The sequence below is a fragment of the Caretta caretta genome, chromosome 7 (assembly GCF_965140235.1).
Source record: "Caretta caretta isolate rCarCar2 chromosome 7, rCarCar1.hap1, whole genome shotgun sequence".
NCBI classification, from domain to species: Eukaryota; Metazoa; Chordata; order Testudines; family Cheloniidae; genus Caretta; species Caretta caretta.
Genome location: NC_134212.1, coordinates 43455209 through 43473190, shown reverse-complemented (window position 1 = coordinate 43473190; position 17982 = coordinate 43455209). Strand labels below are relative to the sequence as shown.

Here is a 17982-nt window from a genome sequence, read left to right as displayed (position 1 = left end):
GAAAAATTCCCAACCAGTTCTAGCAATAGCCTGGTATTACAATGTATGTATTTATTTCAGTTTTTACACATGTGCTAGGAGTGTTCATTCCCAGCTCTGAATGCCTCTTGCAATAATGACAAACACATCCAACCATGACACTGAACTGCTCAACTCCAGTGCCTGCAACAATAATTCATTCCCAACATGAGTCCACTATATTACAACTCCCAGATGATCAAACACCCTATCTTATGTTCTTTCTAGCTCCTTCCCAAATGCTTCAGCAAAATAAGGCAAACCTTACACTATATCCAGAATGTTAGCATGGGCCTAAAGAGGAATTCAGACACAAAGATATAAAATGGCTAAAACTGGAAAAGAATATCCATGCAGTTCAGGCTTGCAGAGCATAGACACGAATGCAGTCAGCATGCCTGTACCACAGCCCAATTCGGTTTGTTGCTAAAGTTCTGATCCCAGACCTCAGTTATGAAATGGCTGAGGGCTGGAAAGCATTAATTACGGAGTTAATCCTAGATTGGAAGAGCATTCTGGGTAAAGATATAAGGAGCACATAAAATGCCTCTTTTCATTTCAGAATTCTTCTGTCAACGCAAGTGATTTTTAAAACTGGAGTAGAATTTACACAATCCATCTGTGCAACCTCAGCTAGTGTTTTGTCGTGTTAGGATTTATTACCATGATACAGTTGCTTAGCCAACTGGAGGTGAAGCAGAGTATAATAGAACAACCTAAGGCAACAGTTGCGTGCTGGATGCTAAAAGAGCTTTATGGCATTTTGAGTGATAGTAAAGTACTATCTAGGGTGGTTTATGAATGAGGTTGGGAAATGTGCCTGTAAGGGCTGGGGGGGGAAGATACCAGTGAAAGGAAGACACTCAGGTCTAAGAATAGTAAACTATGCTTTATTGAAGGAAGAACTTATGCTCCAATCTGCGCGGGGAGCCCCTAGGATATGTGGAGGGGCTGCAGGGGACAGCTGACTAGGCAGGACTCCACCGTGGGGGAGTCCTCTCTGGCGCTATATTCTCCGCTCTTATCTCGGGGTTACATGGGGTCAACAGCCAGTTACATTCTTACATGTAGGATTGATGCTTGTTGCATAAACTGACTGGTTTACAGGCAAAAATATGCTGAGCTATGCTACAGTATCTTTTGGCAGGGTCTGTCAGACAAAGTTCATTGAAACTGCCTGCATCCTCTGCTTACATCCAGTCACATACTCAGTCCACCACTTAGCTCCTCGCCAATCTTCCGCAACCTTGCCCCTACAGGAAAGAACATCTGCAACCGGTCCTCACAGATAACTCTTAAGTAATAAAAATAAACTCTGCAACTTTGTTTGAAATTGATTAATCCTGCTTATTTTATTTAAAGAAATGTGCTGTGCCAAGGAGCATCCTTTTTTATGCTCAAGTTTCTAGTAAGTTACCTGTTCCATTTTTTGACCCAACATTGAGTGACTAATGTCTATTACAAAAATCACATTCTTGGGCACCCTGGGGAGATTCGCAGGTGCAAAAAAATGCACAAAGTATCCACTGATAATCTGAAAAACAAAGAACATGATGCACATGAGAACATGCAGGCTGTGTATATCACCTGCTCAAAATGTAGGAGCTGACCCGAAAAGACTTAAACATGTAATTAACATTACACATGTGAACTCAATGGGACTCTCATGTGTGAAAAGTTAGTGTGTGAAAATCTTTGCAGGATTAGGCTTTAACACCCTTCCCTTCCCCAAATCACCATTGAATTGACCTGTAAATTGCCTGGAGAGTCTCTTTTCACATCATATTTTATAGTAAAATCTCCATCCAAGAAAGATGTCGAGCAGTTCTCACAGGTTCGCTGTTGATCAATAGTTGGCTTGAAAGACACATGGCCCTGAAAAGCAGTAGGTTAGAATTCAAAATTTTATAAAATTACAGGGAAAAAAAAGTTAAATATATTTTTCTACCACATAATTTCCTAAAATATATCCAACTACCGTATCCAGTAAGATATGTAAATACTGAATATTTGTCATAATCATCATATATACTTGCCTTCTTCTTTGTAATTTATTCAATGCAGACGCAGCATGACTCATCACTTTAAGACTTAGACATGACTGCAATTTATTATTGCAATACAATACTCTAGGCTTGTAATGTACAGATAAGTTTTCACGGGCTACCAATAATAAAAGCAAAAGAGCCACCTCTCCAAAACAGTAATCCACCAAAAGATATGCCACATATCCCATCCTCCTACCTAGACATCCTGTGTTTGGATCACTGTATCATGCTCGTCTCCACTACAAGGCAACAACTTCAAATGTATCTTGGGAAAAACACAATTTTGAGGTATTGTGATGTATAAAAATTAGGTTGCATCCCCCTAAATAATTTGTGAAATCCTCTTCTAGTCCTCCCTGTCTTCCATGTTTCAGAAGCCACTAGAACCTTCCGGCAGCAGCAATGTATATATGTCGCGAGGCCTTGAGTGTTATATGCACTTAATAGACATGGTTATTTGGACCCCACCATGCCTCTGTGCTTCCTTCAGGTTATGTATGTTGTGTAAAGAGCAAAGGACACAACAAATGTATAGTTTGATTTTTCTTGCATACATAGTCAAGGCTAGTCTCATGCTTTGTATGGCCTCAGACAAGACTGGCAACTTTCTGGAGTGTGTGTGTGTCCATATTTGTGTGTAAGTAAATCAGGCTATCAATTGCTTCCTCTCAATTCCTTGCTCGAGGGAGGAGGTCAGGCTGACCTAAAAGATGCAGACCTGTGCAGGGCCCTAAGCAGTCATTGGATTGCTTGTTTTGCTTCTGGCCAGACTGGTACAGATGCAAAAAGCAAAAGTACTTTGAGAGCAAATGAATCCAGACAAGAAGCCAGTGACAACTCATCAGTTAGGTTCTGCATTTCTAGGGATGGCATCGGAGTTTATTATTCTCATGAAAAAAGTGCAGCGTCCCAATCAGGTTAACACCATGTATTCTTCATTAAGGTTAGTAATAGTTATACCTTTTTTCCAGAGAAAGATTTTTCAATGGTCTGAGTCAAGTCATTGTTGATAAATGATCCAAGTGCTTCTAGCTCACTGATACCTTGTGGCTCAAAGATGTTTGCCTCAATCTGAAATAGTTTGTGAAAACAATTAGTAGGCCAGACATTGGAGGGTGGAGTCACAGAGCAGGTGGTGTGTAAAGGATGTTCAGCACGAGAAACTCTGTGGTCAGACCAGGGGAGTTTGTAAGGGGGCAAAGTCAGGATGATGGTGGAGCCCGTGAGCAGAGCTTTCAGGAGCTGAGTGGGCTGTCTGGGCACTGCAGCTGCTTATGCCAGTCCCAATAACTGCCTTTGAGGCAGCTATTTAGTGCAGCGGTCCCCAAACTGTGGGGTGTGCCCCACTAGAGGAGCATGGCAGGGCCCAGGCCAGCCCCCACACAGGGGTAGGAAGGGAGTGCCACCTGACTGGGACTCCTGGCCCCTGCTCCTGGCCCTTGGCTTGGGGGCATGGCCACATTCTATTCCTGGGAAGGGGGGGGGGTGAGAGGAAAAGTTTTGGCACCGCTGATTTAGTGCTTATTCAGCTGCCAAACCGCAACTCCTCCTCAAAGCAGCGTCTACACCTCTGTGCCCAACTACCATATATATGTACAGATGATATATAGATATGTGTCAGCTAGAGCAGTGGAGAGAGGGCATCTGGGGAAAGCCTCTTCCACTCTACCGTTCTAAAAGACAACTTGAGGAGGGCTGGGTCCCTTCTCAGTTAACTGATGGTCAGGGATATTTTTTGGGTTGCATGGCCCACACAGAAAACTCTTGGCTAACAGGCCAAGAATAAGAAGGGACAGCATCTTTCCCACCCCAACTTCACCAGCAACTGGACCAGGACAGAAATACAACCCATAGCTGATTCAATGCAGCTTCAATCCACTGACAAAAGCAGACTCCAACGAGAGACTGCTGAATTGGAATTAATTTGCAAACTGGATACAATTAACTTAGGCTTGAATAGAGACTGGGAGTGGATGGGTCATTACATAAAGTAAAACGATTTCCCCATGTTTATTCCCCCCGCCTCCCGTTCCTCAGACGTTCTTGTCAACTGCTGGAAATGGCCCACCTTGATTATCACTACAAAAGGTCCCCCCGCTCTCCTGGTGGTAATAGCTCACCTTAGGTGATCACTCTCCTTACAGTGTGTATGGTAACACCCGTTGTTTCATGTTCTCTATGTATATAAATCTCCCCACTGTATTTTCCATGGCATACATCCAATGAAGTGAGCTGTAGCTCACGAAAGCTTATGCTCAAATAAAATTAACTTAAGAAAAGGAGTACTTGTGGCACGTTAGAGACTAATAAATTGGTTTGTCTCTAAGGTGCCACAAGTCTTCCTTTTCTTTTTGCGAATACAGACTAACACGGCTGCTACTCTAAAATCCACTGAGTGTTAATGAACAAGCATTTTCTATTAAAGAGATAGATATTAATAGATACTTGGACTTCTGTCAAGGATCAGAGATACCTGCAAATATTGTGGCTGCAATTATTGATTTTAAAATATATGATAATTCATGTGCAAATTAAGCCTGATATCATACCCCTGTGAATTGACACATGGTTCTGGATGTTGTAATGGTTGGGTGCAATTGCTGTGGAATCATCAGCATAAACTGTGGCCATCTCAGTTGTCAGTATAAATCAAACTTAAGCAAACACAGCATGCTGTATAATCACTGGGGCCAGCCACAGGAGGGAACCTTGATCACATGCATGATCAAGTGCATTACAATAACTTCCTGTTTTATATTGTTTTGCAACAGCTGTGGAAAAAAATGAACAGAAAGCCTTTAATAAAGGCTGTTCAGACAGCTGAAACATTGGTTATCTGTTCTTGTACTCATGGTAAATGGATTTATCACCTGGAGCACACAGCTTAAGATATAAATATACACTTAGCTGGCATTACCTAGGAGCAGTGCCCTTCTTCGCCCACTATTCCTGCTAGAGTTTTTAACTGCTCTGTATAAATGCTGCTGAATATAAATGAAATCCCAGAGCAATTTACCTGAAATTGTTTGACTAGCTGTTTCGGTTTTACTTTAATCAACATCTCATATTTTCCCAAGTGCCGTTTCAAGAGCTCCTCATAGGTGAGCTCAAAAGTGACTTTGCTGGCTGCTGCAATGTTGACTGAAACAGTGAACTTTTCCGTTTTTCTGCCAGAGGCCCTGGAAATGTTAAGCAATATAACTACAAATCAGAAAAACACCAGTATAACAAACCCCTGGATGCTTTTTCTTATCAATAAGAAATTGCTGTCACACAACAACCATTAAATCTTTTCCCTGGTTTCACTTGTTTTAAGAATCAATATGAATGTAATGCTCTTATAGTTTTTAACATGCCTAAAACTACAGTTTCAATTCTGATCTACACAGCAATAGGTATTTTGACTAGACATTCCTTGAAAGTAACTTGGATTTGCCAGCTAATTAAGAGAGATTTCATAGTGTGAACTAGAAAGCACTGAGAATTTGGAGCTTCATCCTAATAGATGCATTGCAGTCAGTAGGGGTTGAGGGTGCTCAGCATCTCACAGGATCCAGCAGTTAGAGGCTTCACCCTAGGACAGTGGTTCTCAACCTTGCCAGACTATGTACCCCTTTCAGGAGTCAGATTTGTCTTGTGCATCCCCAAGTTTCACCTCACTTAAAAACTACTTGCTTATAAAATCAGACATAAAAATACAAAAAAGTGTCTCAGCACGCTATTATTGACAAAGTGCTCACTTTCTCATTTTGTGTGTATGAAATTTTAGTTTGTACTGACTTTGCTAGTGATTTTTACGTAGCCTGTTGTAAAACTAGGCAAATATATAGATGAGTTAATGTACCCCCAGAAGACCTCTGTGTACCTCCAGGGGTACACATGCCCCTGGCTGAGAACCATTGCCCTAGGATATTGATTTGAATTTGGCTGAAGTGGGTGATAGTAACCAAAAGTCCATTTTGAAATCAATAGCTCTTTGGTGCTCTGTGTAAAGGGGGCGGTTGCATTAGCCTAGTTGTTAGTGGACACGTGTCCATGTCACAAAAACTCACACTAGATTTACCGGCCTCTTTTCAGGCATCAAGGATTAAATAATTATGGAAACTGAGCTACCTCGACAAGATATAAACTGGTCATTTAGACTTGAAATTAGACGAAGGTTTCTAACCATCAGAGGAGTCAAGTTTTGGAATAGCCTTCCAAGGGAAGCAGTGGGGGCAAAAGATCTATCTGGCTTTAAGATTAAACTCGATAAGTTTATGGAGGAGATGGTATGATGGGATAACATGATTTTGATAATTAATTGATCTTTAAATATTCATGGTAAATAGGCCCAATGGCCTGTGATGGGATGTTAGAGGGGGTGGGATCTGAGTTACTACAGAAAATTCTTTCCTGGGTATCTGGCTGGTGAATCTTGCCCATATGCTCAGGGTTTAGCTGATCACCATATTTGGGGTCGGGAAGGAATTTTCCTCCAGGGCAGACTGGAAGAGGCCCTGGATGTTTTTCGCCTTCCACTGTAGCATGGGGCACGGGTCACTTGTTGGAGGATTCTCTGCTCCTTGAAGTCTTTAAACCATGATTTGAGGACGTCAATAGCTCAGACATAGGTGAGAGGTTTTTCGCAGGAGTGGGTGGGTGAGATTCTGTGGCCTGCGTTGTGCAGGAGGTTGGACTAGATGATCATAATGGTCCCTTCTGACCTTAGTGTCTATGAATCTAAGAGGTGGTTGCTTCATGACAGAGTTGAAACATCGATGGAACAATGTGGAGAAGCTTTCACTGATGCTGCCCTATGTCACACCCACTCTGTGTCTAGATAGGGAAACCAGAGAATCTTCTTAACGTGAGACTCTGTTGCTGTATGTCAGTCTGTATGACTTAAATATATGGTCGAAAGCTATGAGGTTCTTGGAGAGCAGCAAACTACTTCTCCAGCAGTGACAGGTACCAGTCACATTACTTAAAGCACTACTGGAAGGTACTCAGGCTTTGCCTTCACTGCAGAAATAGATGATAATATAAGAACGGCCACATTGGGTCAGACCAATGGTCCATCTAGTGCAGTATCCAGTTTTCTGACAGTGGTCAAGGTGCTTCAGAGGAAATGAACAGAACAGGCAATCATCAAGTGATCCATTCTCTGTCTTACACTCCCAGCTTCTGGCAAACAGATGCTAGGGACACTCAGAGTATAGGATTGCATCCCTGAGCAGCCACTGGTGGACCTATCCTCCAGGAACTTATCTAGTTCTTTTTTTGAACCCGGTTATAGTTTTGGCCTTAACATCCTCTGGCAACGAGTTCCACAGGTTGACTGCATTGTGTGAAGAAGTACTTCCTTTTGTTTTAAACCTGCTGCCTATTCATTTCGTTGGAGACCCCTAGTTCTTGTGTTATGTGAAGGAGTAAATAACACTTCCCTATTCATTTTCTCCACACCAGTCAAGATTTTATAGACCTCTGTCATACCCTCCCTTGGTCGTCTCTTTTCCAGGCTGAAAAGTTGCAGGCTTTTAAATCTCTCCTCACACAGAAGCTGTTCCATACCCCTAATCATTTTTGCTTCCCTTCTCTGTACCTTTTCAAATATATCTTTTTTGAGATGGGGCATCCAGGTCTTCATGCAGTATTCAAGATGTGGGCATACCACGGATTTATATAGCGGTATTATGATATTTTTCTGTCTTATTATCTATCCCTTTCCTAATGGTTCCTAACATTCTGTTTGCTTTTTTGATTGCCGCTGAACATTGAGTGGATATTTTCAGAGAACTATCCATAATGACTCCAAGTTTTATTTCCTTCGTGGTAACAGCTAATTTAGACCCTATGATTTTATATGTATATTTGGGTTATGTTTTCCAATGTGCATTACTTTGCATTTATCAACATTGACTTTCATCTGCCATTTTGTTGCCCAGTCACCCAGTTTTGTGAGAAACATTTGTAACTCTTCGCAGTCTGCTTTGGATTTAACTATCTTGAGTTGTTTTGTATCATCTGCAAATTTTGCCACCTCACTGTTTACCCCTTTTTCCAGACCATTTATGTATATATTGAAAAGGACTGGGCCCAATACAGACCCCTGGGGGACACCACTATTTACCTCTGTTTACCCCTTTTTCCAGACCATTTATGAATATATTGAAAAGGACTGGGCCCAATACAGACCCCTGGGGGACACCACTATTTACCTCTCTCCATGCTGAAAACTGACCATTTATTTCTACTCTTTTTTCCCCTATATTTTAACCAGTTACTGATGCATGAGAGGACCTTTCCTCTTGTCCCATTACAGTTTACTTTGGTTAAGAGCCTTTGGTGAGGGACCTTGCCAAAGGGTTTCTAAAAGTCTAAGCACACTATATCCACTGGATCACCCTTGTCCACATGCTTGTTGACTCCCTCAAAGAATTCTAATAGATTGGTTCTAATTCTAATGGTTGTGTTTTTACATAGCGATAGCTGTTTTGATGTAAAAACCTAGTGAAGACAAGGCACAGGTCATTTTTACTTTGATGTAACTCATCAAGGTCAACCCCAGACAGGAAGATATAAGATTGACCTAGCTAGTTGAGGTCAGGTATATCCTTCCCCTCACCTGGGGTTGACCTCAACTACCTACAGCAAGGTAAATACTACCAGTGCCTTGTCTCCACTAGGATTTTTAAACCAAGATAGCTATCTCAAGTTACCTGTCTCGTTGTAAATAAACACCTCTTTTGGCAATGAATATATAGCTTCAGACAACACAGAGATGCATGTGGTATAAGACCTGAAGAGGATAGAAAATACCAATTCCCAAAGTGAGTTAGGAATGACAAAGCACAGAGGACAAAGTTTAAATCCAATCACTGAATGACTGAAATTAGATTAAATTTGATCTCTTAACACCATTTCACACAATTATACATCCAATAGTCAAATAATTGCCACGTGGTATTTAAAAACATTCATCTTGTCAAATAGGCACTAACATACCATGGTGGTGTTCTCAGTATAAATGCCTATTAGATTCAACAGATCAATGCGAATCAAATATGTTATTCAATTCACATCTTCCTATGAGGCAGGAAAATATTAGTGGTGTGATGAGGCACAATTAGTGTTTGTCAAGTTTGGCACTTTGCTGAAGTCCTCAGGTGAAAGGAAATGCAGAATTAATTACAAGATTAATCCCATATCAGGGTGAATAAAAAAAATGGTTTCTTCTCTGAGTGATTGTCCACACAGATTCCACTCTTGGGTGTGCATGTGTCCCATGCATGTGAGATCAGATTCTTTTGGAATAGCAATGCTCACTGGGCAGCACCTGCACACTGGATTGTCTTTGCACCTGCCCTCACCCCCCACCAGAGGGCATACAGGGCGGTGCAGGCCCAACCATCCCTCCATTCCTTCTTACTGTTTATGGCAGCAAGACAGAAATCCTGTAGTGTTCACTTACTCTGTCTACCATACAATCTCTTGTTTGGCTAGTTAATAGTAATTAATATATTTAGGTAGTTATTAGTTTTTTGTTTATGCCATTGGCAATCCCCTTTGCACCCTAAAATTTAGAATAGGTTTGGGGATACCCTTGGTGCTAGGACTCATAGGGATTTAAAACTTGCCTCCTATTGCAAGGCTGCTATCCTGCTCAATGCTGGGCATTCTACTACTTCTGCCTTGGCCAAGGATACATCCCTGACAAATTATCGATCTGCCATTCCTTCTCTAAGAGAATGCAGCAAGAGAGGAAGATCCAGCTCCAGCCCTGTCTTGTAGAGTACTTGATGAGGGCCTCTTCAGAGTCTGAGGCAAAAGATCACAAAAAGCCCGAACGGTCACTTTTGGCTAGTGCTCATGTGAACTGCAGCTCTGCATCAAGCTGCCAGGCTCATTCTTCATCAAAGGGATCAAAACCCCTCAACTACTGAATCAGGCAGAATAGTCAAGTCTTCCTCCACCTAGTCATCATTGGAAAGAAGTAGGGAGAGCATCTCCCCCACTGTGAGCATAGGCTTAGGTCACCCTTGCCAGTGACCAGCAAAATTAGACACAAAACACATCTCTGTCTCTTATGCCCTTCAGCCAAAAGGTGGCTCACAGCCCACATCAGGATCCTCTGATACCATAGCACCACTGGATGGTCAATGCCTGCGAACATGGTGCACACTTCCCCTAGTACCAACTCCTTGGTACAAATAACCTCAGCTAGTGTCCAAATGAACATTTTGAAATATCAGATGTTTCTGTCAAAATACAACTATATGTCTTGGGACAAGATATCACACTGCATCGAGCAGTTTCCTCAGGAACACAGGGAGAACCTAAAGTCTCTAGTGTCTGAGAGAGAGTTAGTGGCCCAAACATCTCTGCAGGCTACTTTAGATGTCTCTGATACAGTGCCACATATGATAGCCACTTCCATTGTGATACACAGGGCTTCACAGTTCAATCTTCTGGAATACCTAAAGAGGTCCAAATGATAATCAGAACATGGGGTCCTGGAAATTATGAACAAGGGGTATTCTACCCAATTCCAGTCCCTTCCTTTCCCCGGCCTTCTTCAGGGACCCTCTCATGAGATACTGTTAAAATAGGAGGTGAATTCCCTTCTGCAATTCAGAGCATTGGAGTACATGGAATGCCGAGGCAAGGAGTTCTACCCCCATCACTTTTTAATCCCAAATTAAAAGGGAAGCTGGTGTCCTACTCTAGACCTGAAACATCTGAACAGATTCATCTTTCATTTCAAGTTCAGGATGGTCATCTGGCCTCAGTTATCCCCTCATTACATCATCATGACTGGTTTTTGGCTCTCAAGCTTCAGGGCACTTATTCTCAGCTGTCTGTACATGCAGAACACAGAAAATACTTAAGATTCATAGTGGGAGACTCGTTATGAATACAGGGTGCTGGTCTTTGGGCTTTTCATGGCACTGAGAGTATTCTCTAAGTTCCTCATCACAGCCCGCTTAAAACAACACAGCATGCAGGATGAGTGGCTGATCTTAGGAAAATTTCCCTACCTGTTGACCAACTCAGTTTGTGTGATCTTAGGATTCTTCACCACAATGGGATTCAAGATAAAAATAAAAACAAACAAACAAAAAAAACCCACAACACACTTTTGCCAACCCAAAGTTTAGAATAGGAACTGTGTTAGATTTGAGGTCAGCAAGAGTTTATCTACTGCAGGTGAGGAACCAGACTATAGTGAACCTCATCAATCAGCAGGCTCACCCAGAGATGTCTGCAAGAGCATGCCTCAGGCAGCCTTTGAGTCACATGGCCTCCTGCATCTACATCACTCAGCATGCCAGAGTTCAACCACCTGCAAGGGTGGTTGAAATCCATGTACTTACCCAGCAAGCACCTGATGGACATGAAGATGAAGGTCCTGCGAGAAGTCCTCTCCTCATCAGGTTAGTGTAAAGACCTGCTTCATGTGTCCAATGGAGCATCCTTTTCTGCACCTCTGCCTACAAAGATATTGGTGATGGATGCCTCCACATTTAAATGGGAACTCATCTGGAACACCTTCAGACACAAGGCCTCTGGTCCTCCCAGAAAACTCATATTCACATAAATATCCTGGCACTCAGAGCCATATATCTGGCATGCACAGCACTTCTACTCTTGCTTCAGGGATCCAGCTGATAATGGGGAACACCCACAGCCATACATTATGTCAACAGACAGAGATGATTATGATCATCTCTGCTCCCTCACACTGTCCGTAGCCTTTTCAGAGAGGGTTAAGGGTCCAGCCATTTCCACTCAGTTTGTCTAAATGGGTATCTAACTGTATTCGATCCTATGATCAGATCGCTAGATTAGATCCACCCATGTGAGCTAGAGCTCATTCAATTTCCAAGACTCACCCTCCTTCCTTGTTTATACAGACTCCAGCAACAACAGGATTCCATGCGGGCAAAAGAGCTGAGGAATGGCTGAATCTGCTCTAGCCTTTTATGCCCTTGGTGAGGATGCGAGGATATCCAGGGCTCAAGGGCACCCCCCAGTGGACGCTGCTAGCCAAAAATCATCCGATTTCACATACATGTGAAGCTTGCACATCAGAAGTGAATCTGTGAGGACAACACCTCTCAAAGAACCACAGTTATTGTAGGGTAAGTAACTGCTCTTATGATATCAATATAGGCGTCTCAAATTACTCCCATGAAACACAGGAACACACTTTTCCAATGGGACTGGAAGTGAATAACGATGCTATAAGGGTGTACACACTGATCTGTGGAAATACAAGCAAACTTAATTATGATGCAAGAGTCTTACTTGACTAGACCTGCAGTATGTCCACGTGAAACCGCCTTCTCATACTGCTTTTTGGCAGCTTCTTTCTCTTTTATATTTCCAAGATAGGTGATGCCATCAATTGTCCTGCAGATGAAACAAAAAACTGTGTGAAAATAAATGTATCTATGAATGCTTCATTTATTTTTTATGTATATTTTTCAGGCAAACCTTTTGGTTTGACAGTTTGTTTACAATAGGTTCTTAGTACCAGATTTGCACAGAGCCCCAAGTAAAGTGCTTGACAAATTATCACCCTAATACATTTGTATGAGCTGTATTTAAAGCAGTTTATTTACTAGGCTCTTAATTTTAATAGCATATTTTTCTTTTTAAACAAACTCCTCTGCTTCCAGGCAAACCTCCTATGCTGGCTGCAAACCTTATGTTGGTTGCAGCAAAGCAAACATATGTTTCTAGGAGGGAAAAAAAGAAAAGAAAAAAAGAAAATTAATTAACTTCAGTTAACATCTTCGAATAACCAATGTTTTCACACTCATTGACTGAAATACTTCAAGTGTGAAGCCTTTAGTTTTAATGATGTAGGTCTAGAGGTGCTCTTCTAGTGCACATATCTAGGATCAGATAGGTGTTAAATTGGCTGTACTTTGCACAAACATAAGGCCCCGAAAAGTATATTTGTTCTTCTAGGAATTTCCCAGTGAAGTTTTTATCAAGGAGGGACATTAGTCATTTTCATAAAATTTAAATTCATTCTAAATTGTAGATTAAATAAAAATAAGCCAGAATAAAACAAACACTTTTGGAGCAGACAGAATTTCTGAGACTGGGGCTTAGCACTGTAAATGGCATGACTCGGCTCTAACTATAACGAGGCAAGGAAGCTATAAAACACTATCCCCACCTTACTCCTGGTGCGCACATTTTTGCTATGGTATTTGTAATACCTCTGACAAACAAAGAGTTTGAAATAGCACGAAAAGAAAGCCAGTGCTAACCAGTTTGGTCCATGTTTTCAGTGCTTCTTTTTTATTTAAACATTCATGCTAGGGCTGTCAAGCAATTAAAAAAATTAATTGCGATTAATCGCCCTGTTAAACAATAATAGAATACCATTTATTTAAATATTTTTGGATGTTCTCTAGATTTTCAAATATATTGATTTCAGTTACAACACAGAATACAAAGTGTACTGTGTTCACTTTATATTTATTTTTGATTACAAGTATTTGCACTGTATAAAAACAAAATAAAGAGTATTTTTCAGTTCACCTAATACAAGTACTGTAGTTCAATATCTTTAACATGAAAGTTGAACTTACAGATGTAGAATTATGTACAAAAAAACTTCATTCAAAAATAAAACAATGTAAAATTGTAGAGCCTGCAAGTCCACTCAGTCCTACTTCTTGTTCAGCCAATCGCTCAGACAAACAAGTTTGTTCACATTTGCAGGAGATAATGCTGCCCGCTTCTTGTTTACAATGTCACCTGAAATTGAGAACAGGCATTCTCATGGCACGGTTACATGCCAGATGCGCTAAAGATTCATATGTCCCTTCATGCTTCAACCACCATTCTAGGGGACATGCGTCCATGCTGATGATGGGTTCTGCTTGATAACAATCCAAAGCAGTGTGGACCGATGCATGTTCATTTTCACTATCTGAGTCAGATGACACCAGCAGAAGGTTGATTTTCTTTTTTGGTCGTTCGGGATCTGTAGTTTCTGCATTAGAGTGTTGCTCTTTTAAGACTTCTGAAAGCTTGCGCCACGCCTCGTCACTCTCAGATTTTGGAAGGCACTTCAGATTCTTAAACCTTGGGTTGAGTGTTGCAGCTATCTTTAGAAATCTCACACTGGTACCTTCTTTGCGTTTTGTCAAATCTGCAGTGAAAATGTTCTTCAAATGAACAACACGTCCTGGGTCATCATCTGAGACGATTATAACATGAAATATATGGTAGGATGCGGGTAAAACAGAGCAGGGGACATACAATTCTCCCCCAAGGAGTTCAGTCACAAATGTAATTAACGTATTTTTTTTTAACGAGCATCATCAGCATGGAATCATGTCCTCTGGAATGTTGGTTGATGCATCAAGGAGCATATGAATGTTTAGCATACCTAGCACGTAAATACCTTGCAATGTCAGCTACAAAAGTGCCTTGCAAATGCCTGTTCTCACTTTCTGGTGACTTTGTAAATAAGAGGGCAGCATTATCTCCTGTAAATATAAACAAACTTGTTTGTCTTAGCGATTGGCTGAACAAGAAGTGGGACTGAGTGGACTTGTGGGTGCTGACGTTTTACATTGAGTGCAGTTATGTAACAAAAATAATCTACATTTGTAAATTGCACTTTCATTGTAAAGAGATTGTACTACTGTACTTGTATGAGGTGAATTGAAAAATACTATTTCTTTTGTTTATCATTTTGACAGTGCAAATATTTGTAATAAAAATAATATACTCTTGGGTTTCAATTCCAAACACAGAATACAATATATATGAAAATGTAGAAAAACATTAAAATATTTAATAAATTTCAATTGGTATTCTATTGTTTAACAGTTCGATTAAAACTGCAAATAATTGCGATTAATTTTTTTGAGTTAATCGCTTGAGTTAACTGTGATTGACAGTTCTAATTCATTCTTATCTTTTTTACATTTTACTGTGCCATGTTTAAATGAGAAGGCGAGTTAAATGTAAATTGTGTCACTGTGCAGGTGAAAAAAATACAGCAAGTTGGAGACTAGGGTTGCCAACTGTCTAATCACACAAACCCAAACACCCTTGCCCCGGCCTTGCCCTGCCCTGTCCCACCCCTTCCCTGAAGCCCCACCCCTGCCCTGCCCCTTCTCCGGGGCCCTGCTCCACTCACTCCATCTCTCCTCCCTGTGTCGCTTGTTCTCCCCTACCCTCACTCCCTTTTACCAGGCTGGGGAAGGGGGTTGGAGTGTGGGAGGTGGTGCAGGGTCTGAGCTGGGGCCGAGAGGTTTAGAATGTGGGAGGGGGCTCTGGGCTGAGCCTGGGGCGGGGGTTGGATTGCAGGAAGGGGTGTGGGGTGCAGGCTCTGGGAGGAATTTGGGGTGCAAGAGAGGGCTCCAGGCTGGGGTAGGGGTTAGGGTGCAGGAGGGGATGAGGAGTGTGGGCTCTGGCTGGAAAGTGCTTACCTCGGGCAGCTCCCAGCTGGTGGTGGGGTGGGTCTAAGGCAGGCTCCCTGCCTGCCCTGGCCCCGCGCTGCTCTTGGAAGTGGCCGGCACGTCCCTGCAGGGTGGTGGAGGGGAGGGCAGGGAGCTACACACGCTGCCTGCTCCCACAAGTGCTGCCGCCGCAGCTCCCATTGGCCGCAGTTCCCGGCCAATGGGAACTGCGGATTCGGCTCTCGGGGCGGGGGCAGTGCGTGGAGATCTCTGTACGCCCCTAGGAGCCACAGGGACATGCCAGCAGCTTCCGGGAGTGGCGTTGGGCCAGCGCAGTAGGAAGACTGCCTTAGCCCCGCTGCGCTGCCGGACTTTTAGTGCCTAAAATCTTCCAGTCTGGCTTTAAGTAGCCTCTGGGAGATAGGGCCTGATTCCAGGAGACTCCTGGTGAAACCGGGAGGGTTGGCAACCCTATTGAGACAAGCTAGCAGCAAACTACTTACATGCTGAAATTGGTAATGAAGGCCGTCTTGGGGAGCTCCACCTCAAACAACACTTCCTTAGACACACTGGCACGATTGACAGCTCGACTGGTGATGACATTGTGGGCAAATCGAGATGTCACTTTGCTATCAATTTTCATGCTGTAGATATCTATGCCACTGAAGATCTGAAGAATGAAAGAGAAACCCCAGTTACAGTGAAAAATACATGCCAATTATTCTAACTCCATTCTACAGAATCATGCGACAATGGTAATCACAGAAAGAGTAGCTGTCTTCCAATACAGGGCAAGGAACTTTATTAAAATGAGGAAAACTAAGTTACCCCTAAAGCTACTCTGTCTCTATTTAATATATTGTGTAATGGGGAGAGAGATAGGTGGACAGAAGCCCTGGTGCTTGATGAGTTAAAGCTCTGCCTACATTTCAACAGCAACAATTTCTTCGTAAGACACTCCTCTAACCTTGTAACAAAAAAACATGGTTGGGTTGTGTCCACAAAGTAGCTTTTTTCCCCTCAAAACGCAACCATGTTTGTGTGACTGCATTAACCAGACTGTTTAGCCATGTTCGGACAAGCACATTCCGGAAAATTCTGGGCAGCTTGCCCATAGTACTGCAGCAAGAAATAGAATGCACGGGTGACATGCACAGAAAACCGCACCAGCAACACACCGGGCAATGGGCTCTGGGATGGTCTCCCCCACAGAGTGCTCAGAGGAAGGAGGCTGGATCAAACTGGCTACACAAATATGCTGGAGCTGAGGGTGCTGCTGTGCCCCCTGGCTTGAAGTGGTTTCCATCATATACAGGGTTTACAGTTTGGTTCTTGGCACCCTCACTATAAAAATCGTACTGGCACTCCTGTACACAAGTATGGGTAGGAGGTCCTGTCTGCATAGCAAAATTCCCCCAGATGCTAAAGAGTTACAGGAAAATAACCATGTGGTACCTTAGTCTGCTGGGAAGGGGAGATACACTGTTAGGAGCCATCATTACTGACTGCATACGAACTGTGTTTTATGTGTACGCAGAACTCAGAGCCCACCAAGTCAATAAGGACTCCACATCATAACAGGGTCAGATATGCATTATAACTTACTTACAGACTTCCAAATGAACCAAAGTCATTTCTGATAAAGGAATTTAAATCCATAATAAGAGCATGAGCAGTAACACCACCTTTTACCCCAAAAGGCCTTAAACTCACCCTCTTGGGTCATGAAAGCACTTACCACATCATTGGTGCTTCGTTTCTGTAAATTAAAATAAAAAGAAATTAATATAAATTTCCCACAGCTATACTTATCTTGGCCACAGAGTTGAAGTAGTGGAGGACAAGTCAGTCCCCAGCCAGTTCCTGCATTTATTTCTAACTGCTTAAGTATATAGCTACTCTTCAGTAGAACTTCACAACTCATTTTTGTTTGCTGGGTTTTGTGGTTTTGAATTATCTAAAACTCAAAAGTCCTACAGAAAGTGGAAACTCGGTCAAATTACAAAGGATGAATATAAACAAATAACACAAGTACGCAGGGACAAAATTAGAAAGGCCAAGGCACAAAACGAGATCAAACTAGCTAGGGACATAAAGGGTAACAAGAAAACATTCTACAGGTACATTAGAAGCAAGAGGAAGACCAAGGACAGGGTAGGCCCATTACTCAATGAGGGGGGAAAGACAAAAACAGGAAATGTGGAAATGACAGAGGTGCTTAATGACTTCTTTGTTTCGTTTTTCACCAAGAAGGTTGGTGGCGATTGGACATCTAACATAGTGAATGCCAGTGAAAATGAGGTAGGATCAGAGTCTAAAATAGGGAAAGAACAAGTCAAAAATTACTTAGACAAGTTAGATGTCTTCAAATCACCAGGGCCTGATGAAATGCATCCTAGAATACTCAAGAGCTGACTGATATGAGCCATTAGCAATTATCTTTGAAAAGTCATGGAAGATGGGACACATTCCGGAAGACTGGAAAAGGGGAAATATAG

At 42.2% G+C, this 17982-nt stretch overlaps 1 protein-coding gene across 3 annotated transcripts in view; it reads right to left on the bottom strand.

The window, feature by feature from the left end:
- Positions 1-17982, bottom strand: part of LOC125640308 (inter-alpha-trypsin inhibitor heavy chain H3-like) — a 54727-nt gene that overhangs the window by 31155 nt on the left and 5590 nt on the right. The window contains exons 2-8 of one of the 3 annotated variants that reach the window (XM_048858758.2): positions 17223-17243; positions 15988-16154; positions 12357-12461; positions 5083-5245; positions 3027-3137; positions 1768-1893; positions 1436-1552 (exon numbers count right to left, since the gene is read on the bottom strand). In XM_048858758.2, the coding sequence (XP_048714715.2) occupies positions 1436-1552; positions 1768-1893; positions 3027-3137; positions 5083-5245; positions 12357-12461; positions 15988-16154; positions 17223-17243 (810 nt within the window). The other 2 variants (XM_048858759.2, XM_075130571.1) reach the window with 2 other exon arrangements.